This window comes from Drosophila subobscura, chromosome O, assembly GCF_008121235.1.
Source record: "Drosophila subobscura isolate 14011-0131.10 chromosome O, UCBerk_Dsub_1.0, whole genome shotgun sequence".
NCBI classification, from domain to species: domain Eukaryota; kingdom Metazoa; phylum Arthropoda; class Insecta; order Diptera; family Drosophilidae; genus Drosophila; species Drosophila subobscura.
This window is the reverse complement of record NC_048533.1, coordinates 14635796-14660820: the sequence shown is the minus strand read 5'-3', so window position 1 is coordinate 14660820 and position 25025 is coordinate 14635796. Positions and strand designations below refer to the sequence as shown.

The 25025-nt window shown below is 44.9% G+C and overlaps 1 protein-coding gene across 3 annotated transcripts in view; it reads left to right on the top strand.

The window, feature by feature from the left end:
• Positions 1-25025, top strand: part of LOC117898870 (acetylcholinesterase) — a 42586-nt gene that overhangs the window by 16116 nt on the left and 1445 nt on the right. The window contains exons 3-11 of one of the 3 annotated variants that reach the window (XM_034808551.1): positions 2927-3673; positions 5366-5504; positions 5561-6106; positions 6166-6373; positions 11089-11231; positions 11613-11762; positions 15874-16037; positions 16184-16347; positions 19234-22194. In XM_034808551.1, coding sequence (XP_034664442.1) covers positions 3372-3673; positions 5366-5504; positions 5561-6106; positions 6166-6373; positions 11089-11231; positions 11613-11762; positions 15874-16037; positions 16184-16347; positions 19234-19349 — 1932 coding nt within the window. In that variant the 5' untranslated portion in view covers positions 2927-3371 and the 3' untranslated portion in view covers positions 19350-22194. Of the gene's footprint in view, positions 1-2768; positions 3674-5365; positions 5505-5560; positions 6107-6165; positions 6374-11088; positions 11232-11612; positions 11763-15873; positions 16038-16183; positions 16348-19233; positions 24542-25025 lie in introns of those variants that run through there. The other 2 variants (XM_034808549.1, XM_034808550.1) reach the window with 2 other exon arrangements.

Sequence of the window (25025 nt, the reverse complement as noted above, 5' to 3'; positions counted from 1 at the left end):
TGTCCTTGTCATCATCGTCATCACAAACGTTCTCATGGCGCGCTGGCGAAACTTTTGAAATTATAATTTAATTTGAATGTCATTAAAATTGTTCGCGCTTCTCCTTCTCACTCACTCTCTGCCCCTCTCTGTCTCTCACTCGCTCTGTCTCTGTTTTCCTTTGTCTGTTATCATATCCATGACACCATTGCTGAGGGTGTCGCTCGCCAAACGGGGTATTCATGTGATTTCCATGGAAAAGCACAGAAAGCCAAAAAGCCACAAGAAAAACTATGAAATGTTTATGAGGAAAATCTTGCCACAGCGTCAACAGAATTTTAATTAAAAAAGCGCACCAAAACAACTAGAAATTATATTAAAAAAGACTAAAAATCAAATTAAAAACACTAAAAAATATATTTAAAAAACAACTAAAAATCAAATTAAATTATTGGCAATATTTAAATTATTTTTGTGGTTCGATTCACTTCGTGACTAGACAAAAGCTGCAAAAATAAACACAAATTGCCAATAATTACGTTCTCGAATTTTGTCATTCCGCAAAGATTAATTCGGATTTGAGTCAGGAAAATTGTGGACATTTTCCATGCTGCTGCCCTGACCTAAGCTCTGACAGAACTCCATGGAGTACTTATACTTTGGAAGCTTTTAGTGGCTCCTTCAGACAACTTTGAAGCTGCAACTTTATGAAAACAGTTGGCAAAGGAAAATGTCGCCGTGTCAGCTGAAACTAAGCGCTTGGCTCATAAAATGAAATAAGGCGAAAGAAGAGTGTGCCACTCCCACGCCGCCTCCATGTCGCATTAAAAACTGACTCGTTGCCATGGAAAGTTTCCAGTAAAAACTGCTGCAGCCGCACAAAATTAAGAAAATATTCACTTAGGTCCGGACTCTGGTCTTATCTGCACAGCAGCAGGCGCTGTTGACAGAGCCTGGCTGGGGATGGGAGAGAACTGTGCAAAGATGGCCACAGCAAAAGGGACAGCAAAAGTGTGAGCAACAAAGAGGAGAAAGGAGAAATGAAAATGCAAGGAACATGTGGAAAATGGAGCTAATTTAGTTTGAAATGTGCTGGAAGGGGGGGAACAGCAGCAGCAGGGAATTAAATTGGCAGCCTGCAAGTCGCATTTCGGTGGCGTCTTAATGCCATTTTAATTGTGCCACAAAATAACATTTAAATTACTGCGGCGCCAGCGACGAGAGAGAGAGCTGCTTAGCATAAGGTGCAGTGCAGTTGGGCGCACGTAGTGGGGGGGTGTGGCAGCTGTGGAGTTTATTGTACGGGCCCCGTTTAATGGGCCGCCAGCATGCAAGCCACTGCCACGGGGCCGGATCGGGCATGTCCGGGTCGCGGCTCAATTTGGCATCGAAAGTTCCGCTGCAACGAGGCGCTGGCAGCGCATCAAGGACATGACAGGGTTAAGCTATTTGCTGCGGCAAAATGTTTGCTCATTCTTTTGTTTGTCTTGTTGCCCATCAAGCTGCAGCCTCCCCATGACGACAGCTGGCATAAAATGCCATGTTTATAGAGCAAAGCACACACAGAGGAAACTTTTGCCAACCAATGAAATGGCATCGCCTAATTTGTGTGTGTGTGTGTGTGTGTGTGTGTGTGTGTGTGTTCGTGTGTGTGTGTGTGGGACAGATAGTTGGGCTCTTGCGAATGATATTTGTGGCACAAGTTCTGTCTGTTAACTTTCCATTAGCAGTGCATACACTCGACAGGGAAAACTCACTTCAAAGTGTAAAGTTTTCAAGGAAGAATAGCAATTTATGGTAGTCCCAATAAACCAGTACAAAAAGTGATCTTAAAATGTGCAAAATAATGAATAAAATATGCAAAATAAACTTAAACTCAAGGACGTATGTCTAGGAATTTAAGGAATTAGAAGTGGTTGGTAGAAGTATTTGCTGGACTTGCTGCGTCAAAGGTCTACCAAAAATTTTGACTATTTCTGATGCAGAACAATTTTAGATTGTAGAAAAATTATACAAAAATTGTAGAAAGAGTGAAGAAAGATGGTAGAAAAAGTGCAGACAAATTGAAGACAAATTGCAGAGCAATTGTATAAAAATTGTAGAAGAAAAATTGTAGAAAAGTGCAGAAAAATTGTAGAAAATGTATTAAGAAATGTGCAAGAAAAAGCAAAATTTAGTTGCCAATTAGTGCCCCATATTAATGTGTGTCTAGAGAAGATTTATGCATTCCATTTCCAATTATGCCAAGAGCCTCAAACCCACAACTTACGACTGCTGAATGGAGTTCTGCATGTTTTCAAATATATTTTGCATAAATCGGTCAAGTGACTTTAACGACGGCCATAAATGTATAAGAAATCTGAGAAATGATGCTTAACGACGTTGCCCAAAGGGGGTATGAAGGAGACTTGGAACACGATATGAGAGAACGACAACTCGAGAGCAGATGTGAGTGGCCCCGGCCCCGGCCCCGGCCCCAATGTGCATGTGGGGGGAAACTTGTGAATGCAGAACCGAGGCAGGTGGTCTCTGTGCCTTTGCATCTCTGTTGAAGTGGTAAACACACACACACATACAGATGCAGCGACATACGACCGACACAAATGCAAACACACTTAAATATTGTAGCACAGAAATGGGGGCAGACGACGACAAGCAGCAGCAGCAGCAGAGGAGAAGTCAACTTGTGATGGCAGCTGCAAAAACAAAAATTAAACAAAGCTCGAAGCGCACTGGCAGGAAACTAAGACAAATACCCTAATGCCTGTCCTTTCTATTTGCAGTTTAAACACAGCGAGAGGAGGAGGAACAGCAGCAGCAGCCAGAAGGCAGACCACACCGGAACGGCAGAGGAAAGAAAAGGCAAAAGGCAACCCCAGCAGGAAGCGCAGAGACAAATTCCAGCTGCAAAAAGTGCAACAGCTGCAGCCCCAGAACTCCAGCGAGTGCCCAAGCCCAGTGCCGAGTCCCAGGCCAGGCCCAGGGGAGACCGAGCTGAGGCTGTGGAAGAATGTTTAGTGCAGGACACATACGGCAGCTTCAAGTGGCAACTGTGGCAGCAGCAGCAGCAGCAGCAGCAGCAGCAGCAGCACCCGCAAGCACAACTGGATAATAGTCCTGCGGCAATTGTTGTAGTCCCACGCCGATGGTTGCTGGTTGCAGTAGTCGCGTCAAAGCATAAGCAAAATTCACCAAAAATCACAGCAAACCGCAGAAGAACCGAAGCCGCAGACCGTAAGCCACAGCGCTCAGCCTTAAGCCCTCACGCCGCAGACGCAATCAGAGCCAAGTCAAATCTGCTGCCAGCTGCTGGCCACTTTGGTGTGACGTCACAGCGTCAAGTAGGACACCGCACGGCGCATCCGCTTGCGGCGCTGTCGCGCATCCGCGTCATGGCATCCTCCACGCAGCACAGCAGCCTCCTCAGTGCGCTCTCCGCGGCGCTGCTGCTCATACTTTCGCTGCAACTGTCCGGCGTCTGCGGCGTCATCGATCGCCTGGTGGTGCAGACATCATCCGGCCCGGTGCGCGGCCGCTCCGTCACCGTGCAGGGCCGCGAGGTGCATGTCTACACGGGCATCCCCTACGCCAAGCCGCCGGTGGAGGACCTGCGCTTTCGCAAACCGGTACCGGCGGAGCCCTGGCACGGCGTCCTAGACGCCACACGTCTATCGGCAACCTGCGTCCAAGAGCGGTAAGTCGAGGGGGTTGGGTTTCGGCTTCGTTCCACTTCTGCAGTTGACCCAGAAACCAAATGGGAGCCCGGCTGCAGCTTGCAACGGTTCACGCTGTTGACCTAACTGTTGCCAGTGACGTCATGCCGCATGCCAAAATGCCGGTCAAACGGCAACAGAAACAGAAGTCAGCCCCAGCCAGAGCCGGGGTCGTTTGCGCTGCAGCTCTGCAATTGCAACGTGTTGGCATTTAATTATTGAAGAGCGACAGAAGTCAGAAGTCCGTTTGTTGGGCTAGAAAATTGTAGCAGAAAATTGTTAATGCAAAGGCAAAAGGCAAACGGCAAGTGGCAGTTTGTTAGAGTAGAAAGATTGTCTTTGAGGAGGTCTCGAAGTGCTGCAAGAGTGTGGAGAGTAGAGCAGAGTCATCGATGGGTCTGAAGAGTAGTGAAAAAAGAGTCACAGAAGGGTCGCCAGAGTTGAGAGAAGAAAAGCAACAGAAGGCATTCATTCATTGGCAGGGCAGCCTTCAGTTTGCCATCGTTAACATATTCAATTATATTAAGTAAATTAGTTAGGAAAGTGCTGAAAGCATTTGAAAGTTTAGCTGAATGTTTCTATGACTGTCAGGAACTATTGTGACAGGAACTTGTGTGACTATTATTATGATTATTTTAGAGGGAAAGAACAAGCTTGCAGTGACTTCCATTGACATATAACGAGTCAGCGATGTATTAGATTCTATTTATACCTTTCCGAAGAATAAATTAAGACACTAAAAGTATTATAAAATACCCAGACAGGAGCTTCTATCACTACTTCCTTCTTTACAGAAGTATCTCTCAAATGTTGATTGCAATTTCATTCCAACTTCACGCATTAAATATATTCCGTTCATGTTTATGCCCCATTTTCCATTGTCTGCCTTCAACTTCCTTCATTAATGTTGCAATTAGCAACTATAAATATTTAATAAAACATCTACGATAGATGGAAGCAAGTATAGAGACATTCTCGGGGGGTTTGTCCCGCTGCCCCGGGGGCTGCCATCCTCCTGTTTTCGCTGCCGCTTTCAATCAGTCCGAGCCTGGCAGGTCTCTGCCGGTTTCTGCTCTTGAAATAATTGCCACACACACACACACACACCCTAAGTCATCGATGTGTGTGTTGCAAAAGGAAATTAGAAAAATAAAGAGATAAAGGCAGCGGCTTTCTCGCTCGCTCTCTGTGATAAATTACTTTTATGCGAAACGGGCAAAAGTTAATTTTAATGGACACGAAGCCAAACACACCTAGCCATACAGCTGTGTGTGTGTGTGTGTGTGTGTGTGTGTGTGTAGCTGTGTGTGTATCTGCACAAAAGGTATCTATAGAAACGCACAGACAAATGCTGAGCTTTGTGCGAATGCGTAGAGAGGATATCGATTCCGAGGCATTTCAAACATTTATAAGGCGAAAAAAACTATGTCAAATGGTAGGCACAGCAGTGTGGCCAGAGGGGGGGCAGTGAGAAGCGACAGTGTGGCCAGAGGGGGATGAGCAAACACTCGTAAAATAAATAGCACACAGCTGGGCTCGCTTTTTCGTAATTGGCGTGACCGAATTCCAGCGAATTCCAGGGGTGATGGTAGAGCGAGAGAGCCAGACCCACGAAGCTTTGATTTGCATATGGGTCAGACACTAATCAAGCAACTTCCTTCCTCCACCTACAGCTACGAATACTTTCCGGGCTTCTCCGGTGAGGAGATTTGGAATCCCAACACAAATGTCTCTGAGGATTGTCTGTACATCAACGTTTGGGCGCCGGCCAAGGCGCGTCTACGACATGGCCGAGGCGCCAATGGGGCAGAGGTGAGTGAGTTCCAGCACTTTCCTCCCACAGCGAGTAACTTTGACAACCCGCACAGCACTCGGGCGCCAAGCCAGCGGACACGGATCATCTCATCCACAATGGCAATCCACAGAACACGACCAATGGTCTGCCCATTTTGATTTGGATCTATGGCGGCGGATTCATGACCGGCTCGGCCACCCTGGAGATCTACAATGCGGATATCATGGCAGCGGTGGGCAATGTGATAGTCGCCTCCTTTCAGTATCGTGTGGGTGCGTTTGGCTTTCTGCACTTGGCGCCGGAAATGCCCGCGGACTTTGCCGAGGAGGCACCCGGCAATGTGGGGCTGTGGGATCAGGCGCTGGCCATACGCTGGATCAAGGATAATGCGCACGCCTTTGGCGGCAATCCCGAGTGGATGACGCTGTTTGGGGAGTCGGCCGGGTCCAGTTCGGTGAATGCTCAGCTGATGTCGCCGGTGACGCGGGGCGTGGTCAAGCGGGGCATGATGCAGTCGGGCACGATGAATGCCCCCTGGAGCCACATGACCAGCGAGAAGGCTGTGGAGATTGGCAAGGCGCTGATCAACGATTGCAACTGCAATGCCTCCATGCTGAAGGTGAGTTTGGATCGCTTATTTTCTGCATCGAGTTTTGGCAACTCTTTCCCCTTCTGCAGACCAATCCCGCTCATGTCATGAGCTGCATGCGTGGCGTCGATGCCAAAACCATTTCGGTGCAGCAGTGGAACTCGTACTCCGGCATCCTCAGCTTCCCATCGGCGCCGACCATTGATGGCGCGTTCCTGCCCGCGGATCCCATGACACTGATGAAGACGGCGGATCTCAAGGACTACGACATACTAATGGGAAATGTCAGGGATGAGGGTAAGACTCAGAATCTCTCTTGGGTTGGCCAAAGACTCTGCTTCAATTTTCCTTTTGGGTCGCGACTTTATCAAGAGCAGCAGCCTCATTTCACCCCCTTCCCCGCTCTGCCACTCTATCTTGCCGCCATTGTTGCATCCTCTGCGGCTGACGTCAGCGCTAAAGTTTATCCGAAACAAAGTACTACCCATTGCCAATGTTGTTTGCCAAGCTCTCAGCCATTCCCCCATTCCCCTCCTCCCATGGCAAACTTTTTGCTGCAGTTCGCTCTTCATCCTTTATTTTGTTGTTGTGATTTTATTACTTTTCTGCCACTGCTGTACACTGGCATTATACCCGTACATATCTATATTTTCTGTTGTTGCCTGCATTTTATTCTCGTTCTTGTCGTTTTACGGCGGTTGCCATGGCTACACTCGTGCACGCTTTGGTGGTGCGGCTTAGCCGTGCTGCCTGCCTCCCCTCCCCTCCCCGCCCATAACAGAAAATGTTTCTCTGCACACTGTTGAGTACCGTTGCTCGTAATACATTTTGCTGCTCTTGCTGTTGGCTCGAGTGCTTAATTTTTATGGTTTATTGCATGACACTGTGGTGGGGGCTTGGTTGTTCGTTGCTTGGGATGCTGCTCCAGCAACTATTGTGGTTTCTCCCCCCCACTCGTCCAACTGCTGCTGCTGTCACAAAACTGCACTTTGTATAATGTTTCTGCACTGCTGGCTCTGCCCGGCTTTGGGATTCGGTCTCTGGCTCTGTCTCTGACTGTGGTTCTCGCTCTCTCTCTCTCTCTCTCTCCGTTTCTTATTGTGACTGCGGCTTTGGCTCTCGCTCTAACTCTAACTATAACTGTGGCTGTGGCTCTCGCACAGACTCTCGCTCTTTCTCTGACTCTGGCTTTGGCTCTCGCTCTCTCGCTCTGACTCTAACTGTAACTCCCGCTCTGACTCCAACTGTGATTGCGGCTTTCGCTCTGGCTCTAGCTGTAGCTGTGGCTCTTGCGGCTTTTGGCTACGCAAACGAATTAAACAAACTTTAAACTCCAATTGTGGTGCGTGTCAAAGCTCCGCAGTGTCGTTGGTCGTATGTCTTAATTTTGTAAGCGGAGCAGACAGAGTCAGAGCCACAGCCAGAGGCAGACCCTGAACCGCCGCTAGCCGAACGCGCCAGACTTGCCCACGCAAATAACGGTATCCCCGGGTAGGAAAAAAAGTACAAAATAGAGAACAAAAATCGAGCAACGCACGCACAAACCAGCACACCAACACACAGGTTCAGGCACAGGAACACACACACAGTCCGAGTCAAGCATGCGGTTCGTCAGTGAGTGAGAGAGAGAGAGAGAGGGACAGAGAGGGAGGCGGAGAGCGCTCAGCTGTGCAGGACGGCATCATAAATTATTTAAATATATTTCGCTCAGGTGACAAGGGGCTGGCCAGGCTGGGGCTGGCAAGCAGAAAGCAGCAGGTAGCAGGTAGCAGGCAGCAAAAAGCGAGCCCTCCATCTTGATGGGCGGAACGGGACGCGTGAGTGCCACACGTGCCGCAGCATTGTCGTACACACAGAGAGAGGGAGAGAGACTGGCAGGGGGTTTTACGTCCATGGCCTTATTATTAAGGGGTTACCATCCGAGGGCAGGGAAGGGGATTGTGGCCGCTACGTGTATTATTTCAAGCAGACTTAAAGTTTGGTCGTAATTATTTTACCCTTGCAGAAAGGATTTCCGATTTAGCGCAGAACTTTTAAACGCAGCAAAAACGTAATAAATTATTGTAGTGCACTGTTTAGCGGTTTATGTGCTTAAGATTTGTGAATAGTTAAAGGTTTTTCATGCAGTTTAAAGAGTAATCTTCGAAGATTCGTGTAGATATTGTCTTGCGCGGCTCTCTGGCTTTTGCCTGCTGAAACTCTGCTAACTTTTTATCGTCGTGTTCAGTCTATAATATGTTCTCTTAAGCACTTTAACTACATATATTTTTCGCATTGCAACGCACTTTTTTAGGTTTAGATAAATTCGCAGAGCGGAGAGAGAAAGTCGTAGAGAGCCTGCCAGGCACTAAATTTAGTTAAAGTTACACAAATATGAGCTGAAGATTAGTTTTACAATTCAATGAGAATCCCTCTTAATATAATATCTGTTTGGCTTCCTTCAACCCCCTCCTCCCATCTTTCTGGACATTTGCGGTGCTGCTGCTGCCTCTTTCCCTCCCAGGGCAGAAAAAATGGCGCACTTGGCACAACTTTTGGGTTTTTGCGTGTTTCCTTTTCTTATTATTTCGCGAGCCACCGCAGAACATGGTGGGGGTGGGTAGTGGGGAGTGGGTATTATGTGTTGCTTTTGTTATGCTCGTATAACAGATTGAAGAAGATTCTCGGTGCTTTTGTGTCCGTTGGTTTACTTCGTGCTTTTGGTCCGCTTTCGATTTCTTGTTCCTGTCACCGTCGCCGTCTTGCCAGCAGGCACGTGTGCTTTCTGCTCACTTTCACTCATTGCTCACAGCTGCTGTTATTCTGCCCTCTCCCGCTCTCTCTCTCTCTCTCTCTCTCTCTCTCTCTCTCTCTCTGTCTTTCGTTGCTTCTCTCTGTCGCTGTTGGGTTTCTTCTCTCTCTCGCTCTCTCTGTATTCCTGTTGCAGCTTACATTTTTATTCGTTCGCTGCCTGTTTCTCCGCCGTTCTCTTGGCCAAAGGTGTGCGTGCGTGCCCGCCAGGCGACTGCCACCACGATGAGGGGATACCGTGCCTGGCCTGGCAGCTCTGCTTTGGTATGTGTGTGTGTGTGTGTGAGTGTTGGGTTTGGGTTTGTGTTTGTGAGTTCAAGGTCATCTAGCATTTGCAACAATACGAATACAAACTCAAATACATTGCGCTATGCCGCGCACATGAAAGCATCCTTTTCTGTTTGTGTTTGACAAATTCGGTTGCCTCTCCCCCTTCACTTCCCTTCCCTTCGGCCCTTCCTTCACATTTACTGCCACATGTACGTGTATGCGTGTGTGTGTTTGTGTGTCTGTGGTGTGTATGTCCTTAATTTTTATTCTAAATAAAATATTTGCTCAGCTAAATTTACGACGAGTATGTATTGACCGGGAAGTGCTACGAAACTTTGTGATGGCAGTGAAATTTAGCTGAGGAAAGCAAGGCTGAAAATCGGGTTATAATCCAACCAAACCGATTTTATATTATTTATTTTGGAAAAAAATACACGACTTTTTGGTATAAATTTCAAAATTTTAAGCATGGTCCTGAGATCTACTTAAATAAATCTAGTAGATTTCAAAGCGACCCTTTTTTGTGGTAATGTTCTAATATTGATTGAAAGAAAATGTTGAAAGAAAATGCCAACCAGAAATAAATATTGTATTCTCTGCAGCTCGACGATTTCTTGGTGCTTTAAATAATTTAAATTCTGTTCCTTCTTCCTGTTCTGCTTGTCTCTGTTGCGCGATTGTGGAAATGTCTCTGCCAGCCAGCGCTTGTTTGCCTGTTAATTGCTTCGCGTTGTGGAGTCGTCGTCGCAGCTGCCTCGGGCCTGGCCATAGCTCTGCTCCATCGAATCAGCTCGATGTTTCCGTTTATATTCCTGTTGCTGTTGCTGTTGCTGCTCCTAACTCAATTATACACTCATTAAAAGCAGATTTGCATGGCTGTCTGTGTGTGTACTCGTTTTGGGGGAGAGTGAGACTTGGCCGCAAAAAGTGCAAAAATTTGTGGCCACAGAGTGTGTGTGTTTTTGGCAATTTAATTAAAAGTGGGAGCATGAAACCACAGCAGTTTGGAGTCGTTCCGCTGTCCATGTTGCCTTTAGTAATCATTTAAGTGAGAGTCAGACCATTTTGGATTTGCACTTCCAACTTTTCTCTCTGCTATTGGCTTGGCAAATGACCCCAATGGAAATTTGAATCTAAAAAACATTCCCCGAGAAACTAGTGCACCAAAGGATACAATTTTGAACGTGACTTGGGCATATTTTGAGTAAGATTTAGCTAAATGCCAAATTTTTGCATAATATTTTGGGCTTTACTTGAATGCCAGCAAAAATCAACATATGGAAATGGTTTGAACAAAACACAACTAAAAACACACACACGTGTGCATATCCTTATGGATGCTGCCGCTGCTGCTGTGGCTGTTGCAACATGAACGAGTTTTGTGGGCAGGCAGGAGCAATTATGGTTCGTTAGTGTGTTCATATTTGAAGTGTGCCGCAAAGACAAGGCCTGACGACAGCGACAGTGCAACAACAAGTGCCCCATAAAAATTAAGTTAATAAAAGGCAGCAAAGGAGACGCTTTGTTCTCGCTCTGGCCCTGCGCTGCTGCTGGCTAGTCGCTCTCTGTTGTTGTGTCTCCGAGTGTGTGTGTGTTTGTTCCTCTTGTTTTTGTTTTTCGCACTCGTACTTCACCCAACCCCATGCCCATTCTGTGATTGCTGTTGTGGCTGCTGGCAGGTCGTGGGGTTAATGCTGCACTCAACGTCCTTGGCACGACCCGTCTATTGTGAGTCGGAATCTTGAAGCGCCGCCGCCGCCGCAGCCGCGCCCTCAGCGGCCTGCAGTGGTAATTGTTTTTTAGAATTCGCCAGCAGAACCCTCATCGAGCTCCAGTGGCAGTAACAGTGCCCCCAAACGCACACACACACACACAGCCATGCCACACAGGCTGCACATTGTGGTGGCGTGACCTCGCTTTTGCTCACTAGCTGCATCCCGTTGTCGTTGCAGGTACCTACTTCTTGCTGTACGATTTCATCGATTACTTCGATAAGGACGATGCCACAGCCCTGCCACGCGACAAGTATCTGGAGATAATGAACAACATTTTCGGCAAGGCAACGCAGGCGGAGCGAGAGGCCATCATATTCCAGGTAAGAAGTGCACTGGAGCAGCAGCCTGAAAACTGCAATTCCAACGAGATTCATATGCAAATCGCAGAGAAGGTTTGACGTGTGGATTCCATTGACGACTGCTGCGACTGCAACGCTGGCAGCCTGATTGAATTGCATTCAGGGAGGGTGGGGGCACGGTCGAAGCTTTATCCATTTAGTCTGTGCCGTCAGCAGAAAAGCTAATTTTGCGATTGCATGCGTCACTTGTAGCTATGGATTTGACAGCATCCAGGATTAGCTGTCCGCATCGTAGAGAGCCGAGATTAATCGAGCGGAAGTTGACAAAACTGACAGCTAACTTAATTCCCGTGATTGAGTAACTAACCTCTCCTCTCTCTCTTCTCCCTCTCTGTTTTGCAGTACACCAGCTGGGAGGGCAATCCGGGCTATCAGAACCAGCAGCAAATCGGACGCGCAGTGGGCGATCACTTCTTCACCTGCCCCACCAACGAGTATGCCCAGGCGCTAGCCGAGCGAGGCGCCTCCGTGCACTACTATTACTTTACACATGTAAGTAGGGGGGGCCAAGAAAATATTGATTTTTAGAATTTATCAACTAAAAGTGATTTATGTAGGGTTTGGGTTTATTGTGCTGGAATGCAAAGCCAACGGTAAAAGAAATTGCATGCGAACGTCGCATTCTCTCATCAAAAGCTTTTACCTGGAGTGAAGCTCTCCCGGTCTCTCTTTCGGCGATCTGCGCATCGCTATCGTCTAAGTTCGCTCCGTTCTGAATTCGCTGCCGCCTGAATTCGCTCTCGGTCGTTTTTGCTTTGCGTTCTGCTGTCGTGTGTGCAATTCGCATTAAAGCAAGTTCGCCCTTGCTCATTTCTGCGTTGTCTGCTGATCGCAATTGGCAAACATTATCTAGCATAAAGAAAACAGTATGACTAACCGCACAGTGCTTTCAGTACACTCACTTTTTCTCCGTTTTCTGCCCACTGTAGACTGCCGGCAAATCATTAAATATTTCTCAGGCTCTGACACGTAAGATGGCGTTGAAGCGCGTGCGTTCGTCCAATCGAAATGCGGTCAAATGGGGCGCAAGTGGCGCGAAAGGCAAAAATGCACGAAACGAAACGAAATGCTGGGCTGGGCCTGGCCTGGCCGACTGCAATTTGTTTGTCATTAAAATTGCACACAAGGCTAATGGCGGACATCCCTCCCGCAGCAGGTGCCACGTACCAGTCAGAGTTGCCTACGCAGCAGAGCGGCAGAGGAAAATGTCAACGTGACGGTGTCTGCCTTAATTATTAATGTCGGGACAGGGCAGGGCAGGGCAGGACCACAGGGGGAGGGCCACGAAGAAAGCAGAGCTTGCGGCTAATCTGCAGCACAGAAAGCGAAAGTTTCTCTAGCCCCCAAAATGGGGTCAGGTGCATGTCACACCGTCGAGTGTGAGCCACTGGCTAAGAATAGCTCAAGCATAGAAGACAATTCGTGTTATTTATGGCCTCCACCCCCCCGCCGCTCCATAATTATTGTAAAACTGTTTGAGCAAAAGTTCTGGAACCTTTGGCCAACGCTAAGGTTAAAGTTTAGCTTTTAAAGGTTGATTTGATTTGTGCCACGCAACTTTTGATTTGCAGAGAAGTTTCGAAAAGTGTTTTAATGGTTGGAAAAACTATCGCAGGCACTTGAAAACAGTAGTTTAAAGGCAAAACAGATCGTTAATGCTATTATTTATATTCTGTAAAAGTTTATGACTTCAGAAGCCTCTTTTTCGTATCATAAATTTACCCACAAACCTTTGCTTTCCACTTAAGAATCCCTAACTGAATATTGCGTGATTTCCAGTCAAGCCGTGAAACACTTTTATTATCCAATTAATCCGTCAAGCTCTTTGATTGCGATAATGCTGCAATCTGCTCGTGTGTATTTACCCTTAAATTATAGTATTTTGTGTGATTGTTACGATTGAAAAATCACCGCCATTTGATGAAGATATTGGGCCCCGGACAGCGCGTGCTCCGATTGCAACTCAGCCATGCCACCTGTCCTGTCCGTGCGGCATTTTCAATTAATCAAGCAATTTGCTGAAGACAGCCACAGAACGCGTGCAATCCATTTGATTGGACTTCATTGGGTGTCCCCACCTAGGCAGGGGGCGGCTCGTGTTGTCGTCGTCGTTGGTTTTCGCTCTTGTTTCAGTGTCCTTTCTGTGTCGTTGCTGCTGGCTGGCAACCTTGGCCGCCATAATTATGGTAACCAAAAGTTTCACGCAATACACACCCACAGAATGTATACAAACAGACCTGCCACCTGCCACCCTGCCACCTGCCACTCGGGCACTCACACACTCTCGGTCGCACAGCGCCAATTAAACTACACGCACTGCCTCTTGCTCTGCCTGTGCCAAGAAACAGAAACAACAAGCAGCGGGACAGAGGAGAGGGGGAACAGTACCAGTGGCACCAGCAATCCTTGCTGGATTGTTGAGGGAGGAGGAGCAGCAGGACCAGTCCGTGTCGACTAATGAAACTTCAATTTACGAGGTCACGGCCCGGCATGGCCTGCACGTGTGGGGCATAATTTCCCTCAGTTATTTGTTTAAACGACTTTGCCCTGCGGTTTGCTACAACCAACTGTCGTCTGTGGTCTGCCACTGCCCGTCTCCCGTCTCCCGTTTCCCGATTGAACCTTCCTAATGATTAACCAATACACAATGCGTACGAGTATCGATTTCTCGTACGTATGAATATAATTAGTCGATATTGGCTGGTGATAAATGGTCATTTGAATGCAAATTTGGCCCACACAAAGCAGGAAATTACGAATATATAATCAATAGTGGACTGCTGCTCCTTCCAGTTGATGTCACAATAATGCGTGCTGATTGCAGCTGCAGGGTGTGTGTGTGTGTGTGTGTGTGTGTGTGTGTCCGTTGCATTGTTTAGATCCAATCGTCTGTTAATAATCCATGGGCCAGGAGCAGCAGCAGGAGCAGTTCCAGCAGAGACAGTCGGTAGCTGCTGGCTCCTAAATGGAAATGAAAGCAAATGAAATTAGTTTTAATTACAACCGTCAAGTTGCCGCAACAAAACTCGTAACTCACTTTGCCCATAAACGAGACGTGGAGAGGGAGAGGGGGGAGGGAGAGGGGAGCGAACTGACCCGGGGTCCAATAAGACTGACGGCGGCCACGATGGGGCGACGAAGCATGGCAAATGGGGTCGCCAGCTGCTAAAGTGCCTGCCAGATTGTCTATCTGCTTGGCTGCCCCCCCCGCCCGAGCATGCTCGAGTGACCAGCCAGAGCTACTCCTGCTGTAGCTCCTCCGCTGCTCCTGCTGCTCCTTCTTCGCCTGACTACTGCAGCGTGCAACGTGCCTGGCACTTAAATAAGTTTTCATATTCCACTCCCCTGTACTCTCCACTCTCCACTCCCTACTCCCCCTGCTCCTTTCTCCCTACTCCACTTTGCTCTCCTCTCTGCCGCCGACTACTCAACTCGTCTCAACGCGACTCGACCGTGGCGTTTCCCATTATGACCTCAGTGTCCAACTTGCTCTGCGCTTAAATCAAAAAAGTTTCTTTCTCCGCTATGGCTGCGTACAGTTTTTCATTATTTGTGCGAAATGGTGGAAGGAGCAGGCCGACTTGTATGTGCCGACGTGTGTGTGCCGACAGTTGCATAAATTTTCAGGCAACTTCGAGCTGTACGGCTTCCAGCCTTGCTCGCATCCCGGACACTATTCATTATGCGACTTGGCAGCTACGGCAATGGCCACTTGCCTGCCAGCCAGCCTGCCAGCCAGCCTGTCAAGGTGCAGCTCATGCAAAGCCCGATTGCGGCCAACTTGGGCCTAGGCTTACGTTCACCCTAAGAACAGACTTACGGTCAGCTGAATCTCATTGGACTGTTTTATGCTGCGCTAGAGATTGCATTCTCCCATGTTGATTATCTAATTAGCATTTAACAGGGAGTTCGCATTACTCTTCGTTGGCTGTTTGAGGCTGAATGCTGAATCATATTTAATTGGTGTCAAAATAAGCAACGTTAAGGCTTCCCCCAGTAATTGTTAACATTTTAAAAGAAAATAAGTCTTTGCCTGTCTGCCAGACATAATTGCAATTGTTGTCGCGTCAGCTGTGAAGTATTAAGTGCCATGTCCCAATGTAACAAATAAGCTTCTGCATCCCGTCACACATGTACGTGCTGCTGTGGCGCTCTTTGCACGGCGAAATGCAACTGCATCCAGGATAACGGTAAACAGGCTGGGCGAACAGGGAGTACATTTGGTGCCGTGTTGTGCCTGTCAAGGGCGACAGCGTTTCCAGCTTCAGCTGACTGGCAGTCAACCAGGCATTTATTTATTTATTCATTCGTTCGTTGGTTGTTGTTTTGCGCGGCGCGCGCTCTCCGGCATGCTGCGACAATATTTGCCAGCGAGCCAGCAGCCGTCAGCCAACAGCCAACAGTCAGCAGTCAGCGAGCGGAGCAAAATCAAATAAATAAATAAAAAGGGTAGGATGTTTATCTGCATAATTTTTGGCCGAATTTACGACGACTGGGTAACCGGGACTAACTCTCGACTTGCCGTACTCCCTGTCTCTCTCTCTCTTTTACTTACGTTTCCTTGCGTTTCTTTCTGTTTATTTTCTTGCTCTCTCTTTTGCAGCGCACAAGCACCTCGCTGTGGGGTGAGTGGATGGGCGTGCTGCATGGCGATGAGATTGAGTACTTCTTCGGCCAGCCGCTGAACAACTCTCTGCAGTATCGACCTGTGGAGCGTGAGCTGGGCAAGCGTATGCTCAGTGCGGTCATCGAGTTTGCCAAGTCCGGGTGAGTATAGCAAGAGCTTTTGTTGGCTCCGAAAGCTCAGCTAGGCGAGAGCGTTGCTTAAGCTTTCGCTTGCTCTGTGTTGCGCTCAGCGAGTGCCGCAACCAGCGCACGGCTTGCTATAATAAAAGCTTTTTCGTTGCTTACAGCAATCCCGCACAAGATGGTGAGGAGTGGCCAAACTTCTCCAAGGAGGATCCCGTCTACTACATATTCAGCACGGATGACAAGATCGAGAAACTGGCACGTGGCCCCCTGGCCGCACGCTGTTCCTTCTGGAACGATTACTTACCGAAAGTCAGGAGTTGGGCAGGTGAGTGGTCGACCATGTGGATACCACCAGATTGATGGGACAGATTGTGGCACAAAGAAATCCAAAGTACAGTCAACGGCGCGAGGTTGCTGTTTCTACTTCTACTTCCACTTTGGTTGCTGTTTCTTTTATCTTTCTTTCGTTGTTCTTTTTGTGTTGTTTTCGTTTCTGTGTAAGTTCTGCCATATAGCATCCCTCCATTAACATAAATTTCGTATTCGCCACGATGTATCGTAAAAAAGGTGGCATTAAGCCACGCTAATGGCTGTCGACTGTCGACTGTCGTCTGACAGTGCCGGCCACACCTCAACGTGCGCCGCGATGAGCTCTCCCGCGTTCTCCGGCCTGGAGTTCACTGTGGTCAAGCGAAGCATTTAAAAATATGAAATGGAAAACGGTTATTGATCATATCTCCCGTGCAGCCCATCCCATTTAACATTTCACACTCCACACTCAGCGTTTCTTTGAGGCGTGCCAATTAGCATGACAATCCGTAAGCCGATTGCAATATTCTGCCCGAAAAGATTGATGTTTAAGCAGAGCTTGCGTTACAGTTACATTCGAGCTGGACACGAGATTTATGCCCTTAGTGGCAGTCATGAGTCAGAGCTTCATTCCGGTGAAAGATTGAATAGTTTTGCTTTTTAATTTATGACATTTATGCGCATCAGCATTCGACCCGAGGCCTTTATTTACGGCGCTGTCAGTTGCCCAAAATGTGCGCATCAATCAGGCGAAATGAGCTTCTAGACAGATTCGGACGACTGACCGAGAAAGAAATGTGAATATGCATATATGAACACTGACAATGATCAATGATAAGTCCAAGGGCTACGCCAGATACATATTTACATACATTTGTACATCATTCATACATCATTTGCATGCAGCGAGCGGGTGGGCGTTTGATTTTTATGTTTTGCACTTAACTTGGTAAAAGCTTGCTGCGGCCATTAAAATGAGTGGACAGTGGTACAGTTTATGGGTTTTTGGGTGAAAGATCGCAATCGCCTCGCACCGCGCCACAATGTCTGGTCTGGTCTGGTCCGGAGCGGAGCGGCACCACTGGTGACTCGTGTAGCGGGCACAAAAGAAAATTACTGGCACACCAATTAATAAAAACTTAATTTATGTTAATTTGCTGCGTTGTATTTGCTTTGTTGCTTCTTTCTATTGGTTTTCGAGCTAATTTTGGTTTTTACATAAATCCGACTGATCCCCAGCGAACGGGTATGCAAATGATCCCAGGGGGCAGGAGCAGGAGAGCGGGTTAAAATATCTCTCCAATCGATCATTCCACCCCGGGATGGCTTTTCGTATATGACAAGCTCCACTTTTGAAGCTCTTTTGGTTGAGGTAAAAGTTTCCACTTAGCACCCCGGCGCAGCGGTGTCCCTGCCGCCGCGTTCCCCCTTTTCTAGCGGCGGTTTGTCCACAAACCGGTTCGGGATTTGGCAAAGTTAATTAATTTGCATCTCTATATGTAGCGGTTTATTCTTTATGGACGAGAGCGCTTGCCAACAATGCTTCCCATTTCGGCTTAATGGCCATTTAAAATTTCACCCGAAGCCCGGCCACAGAGTGCCGGCCGGTCGCTCAGCGATCTAGTTTGTATTAATCTCATACAATGGGAACTGGAACTGGTCGCTCTCGTCCTGCTGCTGATGTGACACCAGACACGCTGGCACCGCCAGCCGCAGAGCTTTCGCATAGCCAGCGAAATGTCACCAGCTGGCGGGGGAATGGAACGGGGAACGGAACGAGAACTGGGACTGTGTATGGCTATGGGCTGGGGGGGTCTGGGCATCCGAGGGAGTGTGAGATAAATAAGCGATTGCCGTGTCATAACTCAGGCGCACGCGTGCCCGCGTGTAGCGATACAAAACGCTGTGGATACAATATCTTTTTTGTATGAATTTGTGTTGGCCTTTTCTCTGGGGCCTGCGGTTTCGATTCGTTTCGTTTTGTCTCGCTGGCGTTTTGTTTACTGATTTCTGGGTTGAGTGTTTTCTTGTGTGTGTTAAGCGACACGTGTTTCAAATGTATTTTGTATCTACAATCGGTTGGCGCTGTGCCAATTTATTTCTTTGGTTTGGTCTCAGCCTTTTAAATTCAAATTAGCAAAAATTAAATGCACGCGAGCGATAAATATGATCAATTTTGTACATTATATGCGCAATTTATGGCCCAACTGTTGGAAGATTGATTTTGAAATTGATTTGCGTTTGCGTTTGCTTTTGCTTTTGCTTTCGTTTTAATTTTTGCACACTTTGCACCACGTTTTGTCCCCCCTCCCTCAAAGTGAGGTTTATAAATGAAGTCGTTGAGCGAGTCGTACCTGTGTACAAATGCTGCACTTGCCGGCCGGCTTTCGTTTGCTGAAATCCGATCCGATCCGAACCGCCACTCGGGCCGAGCCCATTTGAAGGTGTTGCCGTTAAGTATCCATTGTCGGGCTATCCGAAGTTGTTGTGGCCAAACAACTTTCGAACTTTTGACAGAATATCTAAAATAAAACAAACAAATAAAAAAAAAATGCATAGCAGAACGTTTTGTAGGAGATTTTTGGTCAAGGTAAGTTCGCGCAAAGTAATCCTTTCGTTTCTGTTTCCTTTTCCTTTTCGTTTCGAATGCACCAACAAACGCACCAAAAACCAACTGCTTATGCTTTTACTTACTCAATTTTAAACATGAATAAATACTCGTAATTGTATTTGGCTTTGTACTGTAGTAGGCTTTGTGATCGGTTGCCGAAGTAGCAGCTGCTGGAGGAGAGCCCCCCCAACACATACTCTTAACCCATTTTGCCCATCTGTTTCCAATCATTCAGACAGAGCGCAGATCTTCAATCAGTTCTAAACCCATTTCTCTCCACTCTGTTGGCAGGTACAGGTTGCGATGGCGACTCGGGCAGTGCTTCCATTTCACCCACACTGCAGCTGCTGTTGCTCGCTGGACTGCTCTGCATTGGCGCCGCCTTGAGACCCAAAGGAGTTTTCTAAAAGAAAACCACAAAGCCACAGCCACAAAGACACACTCAAAACACACACACACACACACTCAAAAGAGACACCTAAAATTAAAACACATATTAAATAATAATAAACAAAAAGAAAATGTAGCAAGCGGCAAGAGAAAGGCAGAAAAATGTTTATGCAGCACGCAGCAGAAGGTGCAGCAAATTTGTTAAAAACGGAACCTAGTGGCATCGGCTAGTGCCGATCCAATGGATGGATTACATGCTGAACGATTGCTATTTGCTGAACAAATTTGTAAATTGAAATTAGAGCCAGCTAAAAAATTTTTGCATATCACACGAGCGTCTGCGGACCCGTGGCGAGGCCGGGCCCAAAACCAAAACCAAAACCAAAACCAAAACTCAACCAAGAAATTGTTTTTGTGTATTAGGACGCTTGATTTTGTAGGAACCTGGCCCCCGGCGACGCGTGACCAGTCTCCCAACACAGAACTTTTGATAATTGAAAATGTTTGTAGACCCGAATGGACTTGCGTTCCATTCGCCAAAAGCCAGACACCATTTTGCCAGAGGGCCAGCCACGCCACATCTTGAGCGCATTTAATGGCACAGATTTTTGTTGCGTTTTCAGTTCGAAGGCGTCGTCCTTGTCGCCTAACGGTATTTGGCCAACAATTGCATTGGTTTCACATTAGGTTGAGGTGTTTACTTGATTTCGATTTGCTTTCCCAGGGAAAACCACACGACAACAACCAATTGTATGCACAACCAAGTGGAAATTTTTGGAATACAAAATGAGAGCAGACAGACACAGACATTTGTATTGTACACAAACAATTGGCGTTGGAACAAATTGAAAATGAAATTAACTATGAGATAAATGCTAAGACCCAACCCAAGTCCAGCACAAACCCAAAAACAACAAATTTTTTGCGAAAATTAACAACCAAAGCAAATTGATAAAATTGTAATAAAGAATCGAACGCGGGCTAGAGCGGAGGTTTAGCCTACGGATGGACGGGGCTAGTGGAAATATTTATATGGCAAAACATATCAGTATATTATATATATATATATCTATATACATATACATACAAAAACGAAAACCAAAAAACATATATACACGGAATATTGTATTTGTACTAAACGTTTTACAAATTGGCTTAGTGACAGGAGGAAAAATTAAAAGCAAAAAACTAAAATAAAATAAATTGGAGCGAAAGGGAGCTGGAAGCGTAATGGTAATTAGAAATTTTATACACTTAGTGAAATTGGATCCAAAAAAACTATTGTTAATGAGAAAAAACAGTGTGTACTTGGTATGTCTATATCTATAAATAAATAAAAAATATATTGTTCAAAAGTAAAATCAAGAAAGCTAAGCAAAAGTAATGATAGATCATTTGTCAACAAACCCCTAGAGTTCAGTGTGTGTCGCAGACTAAGGAGAGAAAAGGAGAGAGATAGCTAATGGAGAGCAAAATCCGTAATCGTAAATGTAATATGTAATATGTAATATGTAATAATGTAATAACCGTAAAAAGTAAACCGTAAACTGTAATCTGTAATCGTATTAAAGGCATATCAATATGTATTAAAACTATGAAACGAAAAACAAACCTTTCGATATTAAACTAAGGTAAGCCACACTGATATTAATTAAGTTATTTTTATCAAACTATTATCATAATAAATAAATGAAATACCACACCCTAGAAACAACAAAGTATTAGACTTATGAAGAACATGCGGCGGCGGCACGACTAATGTAACATTAACAAATGTCTGCTAAACATTTAAAACGTTTTAAAACCAAACACAACAACAACAACAAAACTAAAGTCTAAAACACAACAACAAAACTAAAGTCTAAAATCTAAAATCTAAAAAAACAAATCTAAAAAACAATTCAAATGTTGTAATTGTATTAGGAATGAAGAATTGTTGAGCGATGTTCGCTTTCCACTGGTAGCCACTACGAAACCAAAAATTAAATGACACTTAGGACACAGTAGGGGTCAAATGGCAGGGTCTCCAAAGCCACTCGACACAATCCCCCAACCCCCTCGCACCGATAGCCAGCACTCCCACACTCAGAACTCTCCAAAATGCACCGCGAAAAACGAATTGCAATTCCATAATCCACACGGGCATTCCTAAGTTACAATCTACCATAAAAATAACTTCGATAAAGCATAGACAGCAAATACGACAAACACTTTATTATGAGGAGACAAAAAAAGAAACTTAAACAAAAAATGGGATTTTTTATGTACGAGTATAATGTGGACATTTATATTTTTATACCATGCAAAGAAGTGAAATGAAAACGAAAAAACGAATATGAATATGAATATGAAAATGAAAACAAAAACCGAAATTGCATTAAACAAATATTTAACAAAAGAATGAACGAGAATTAACTTTAACTTTTTTTACTACAAAATGAAAAAACTTTGTCTAAAACTTGGGACTGGACTGTTTAAGTCCCACCCCGGAATAAAAATGTGAAAAAAATCCAAGAAAAAAACTAGCTTTAATCCCTCTACCCTACCCAAATGATTGCACCACGTTCGCCTCAAAACAAAGTAAGAAAAAAACTAAAAACTAAATGATTAAAAAAACCCAAGACTAGACTTTGATAGTTCATCCATTTTGTAGCGAGGAGTGGGCCCCAGGCCAAGGCTGCCCTGGCTGCCGCACTCAGTCTTTGGCCCAACCTCCAGGCCAGGCTGGGGTGCAGGTTCGATCGGCAGCCGTGGCTTCGGGTCCACTCGGGCCCAGACCTAGGGTTAATGTTGTAGTAAGCAAAATATATATGAATTTAGTGTGTATTATGCCTTCTGCCTTTGACAAGAGAAAACGAAAAACGATAAAGAAAAGTGAACCTATATTCATTCTACGACTAAAAACATATTTTTCCAATTCCTTTCGCCTCAACCGAAAAATAGGAATATTTTTGTTGTCATTTTGCATGGTTTTCGGCTCAAGCCAAAGAATTGACAATATAATATTTCGCCTTAGAAGCAAAAAAGGAGCAAAACGAATGAAAGACAAACAAAATTCCAAGTGTTATGCTTATAGATCTAAAATTTTTTATATTGTATGTGGACGGACACCTGGGACATGGATGGACATTCCGCAAAAGCAGGCGCCACCAAAATGCCACTCGTATGATTTATACAGATTTGTACTCTTCGTTGCGGTTCTTCCAAAGCCATCTACATATACATACATACATACATAGTAGCTACACACACACACACGCACACAATACAACACACACATACACGTTGCAGTGTGCTTTTGCTGTAGTAGTCTGCCAGTTGTAAAAGAATTTATACGAGTAAAAATATAACACGACATTTTCCAATCTATGATAATAATGAAAGCATGCTGGTCACACTGAAACACACATACACACACTATCAGACTTTATGTACTGCGCACACACACACACACATTAAGTGTCCGAGCAGCATCGGGTTTGTGTTTTTGTATAGAAACAAACAGAAATAGGCATAAAAAAAGCAAAGAAAAAGCAAAGAAAAACCAAAACATAGTTCAAGTTTTTTGTTTGTTGTGTATTAAGAAACAAGTTAAAAAATTATATCAGCTACGACATCTGATAATAAAATCGAATATAGGTGGTAGACAAGGAAGAGCCTCTCTCTGTACAATGTAATATGTTGATTGCTAAACAATACCAATACAATATCCCAAAAGCAGAAACCAAATACGAAGAACACACAAGAAAACATAAGGAATACCAGGCACAGAAATGCATTTGAAACCAAAAACCAATTCTCACACTTAGCGTTACAAATAAGTGAATAATAATAATAATAATAATAATAAATAAAACCTTAGAGGAAGATTTAGCGAAATTGAATACAAGTTTTTTATGTATAAAATCAAATACATATCAATATATGGCCTATTGTTTATTTAGTTTAATTATATACTACGGCTAGCAGTTAAAGGATAAAGGATATTGGATAGTGGGCTAGCGGACACCAGAGGGCTCTGATTTATGACCTTTTAAGTAGGCAATTTGTATAAAATTAAGCAGCAAAAAACACACACACTAAAACCCGGCAAAAACCGAACAGAACCGAGCAGAACCGAACCGCACCGAAACGGCGGGGAAACCAAAACGAAATTGTGGCTAAATATGTGTTCTTACTTGTTAGTGGTAATAAAAAACAAAAGTTAAAACTTAAAAGCGTAAACGTCTCTGTAACGAAACAAAAAACAAACACATACAATACAAGACATAAGTAAACCAACTGTAATTAAGCTGTTAGCTTTTAACCATGCCAAGCATTTTGCGTTGACTCTTCTTTGATCGGACGTACATTTTTGATTTATTCATTTTTGCTTGTAGTTGCCTCCACACACACACTCTCAAACACATGAGTAATATGTAATAAGCCATGTATTTAACCAAGACCAGTAGTGTGTCCAGCAAATCAGACAACTAAACAGAGTTAAGAGCCACTAAAAATAAAAATAAATATTAATAACAGATGCGACAAGACAGCTTTTGCCCACGCAAAAGAGCAAAAGTCAAGAGCAGTTCGACAAAAAATTAATAAATCGAGACTCATAAAGTTTAGCACACACAAGCACACACACATACACACACGCAGCCAAATGGCCAGCTGGCTAAATGGCTTAAATGGCAGCTCAGTGTTTTGGTCCTCATTCTCTGTTTTGAATTTGAATATCGGTTTAACGACAAGGCAAACACACAGCAAAAGCGGAACCAAAGCAAAAGCAAAAGGCAAAAAGCAGAGTTCTATGTATTATGTGTGTACCAGTACGTTGTCAGAGCCGTTGTTAACAATTTAATTATAATTATTATTGTCGCAGAACTTACTTTAACAACTAAAGGAAATGCAGTTATGCGGAGCTGCGTATGCAAGAGTATAATTGCTGTTTAAGATATTACTATACATATATGTATGAATATAGATACATATAGATTGGAAATTATGACATGAGCATACAAAATGTAGGGATCATTTTACTGAATATATATACATACATATATATATACATACTATAACTACATATACTCGTAATCGAAACCCCGAAAATTCTGCTAAAAACCAAGAAACAGAAAGCCGTAAAACAAAAAGATAACACAAATTAAATGCTAAATGTAATACGATTGCTAAACTCAAGAGAAAGTAAGGAACTACCAAAACAAAAACAAAAACAAAAACAAATGTAATGTGTAACCAGCATTAAAGCAAACATAAAGAAAACCCAAAATTTAAGTGAAATTATATTACGAAAATATATTGTATATCGGTACAAGATGAATATAAGAAAAATACAAATAAAACTCATGTATCATGTACTAAACAAAACCCGAGACCGTTCTTATTTCCATGGAGCAGATGTCGGCAGTGGTCGCACAGTGGGGACATTCAGCCATTTCAGCTTGCTAAATTAGAAACTGCATATGACAACAAATTCTTTCACAGTGAGGTGTGTACGAGGCCATGGTGCCCAAAAGAATTACAGTAAATAGTCGAAACTTAACGGTGCATATTTACCTACCTGCGCATAGGCAAAGATCTCGGGCAGCGCAGTCGCCCCAAGCGCAGCGTAAAAAGTTCGTGTGGCTTCGGCCTATGCACAGCGCAAACGCTTCGTGTAGCTTCGGCCCAGGCACAGAGATCAGCCGCAG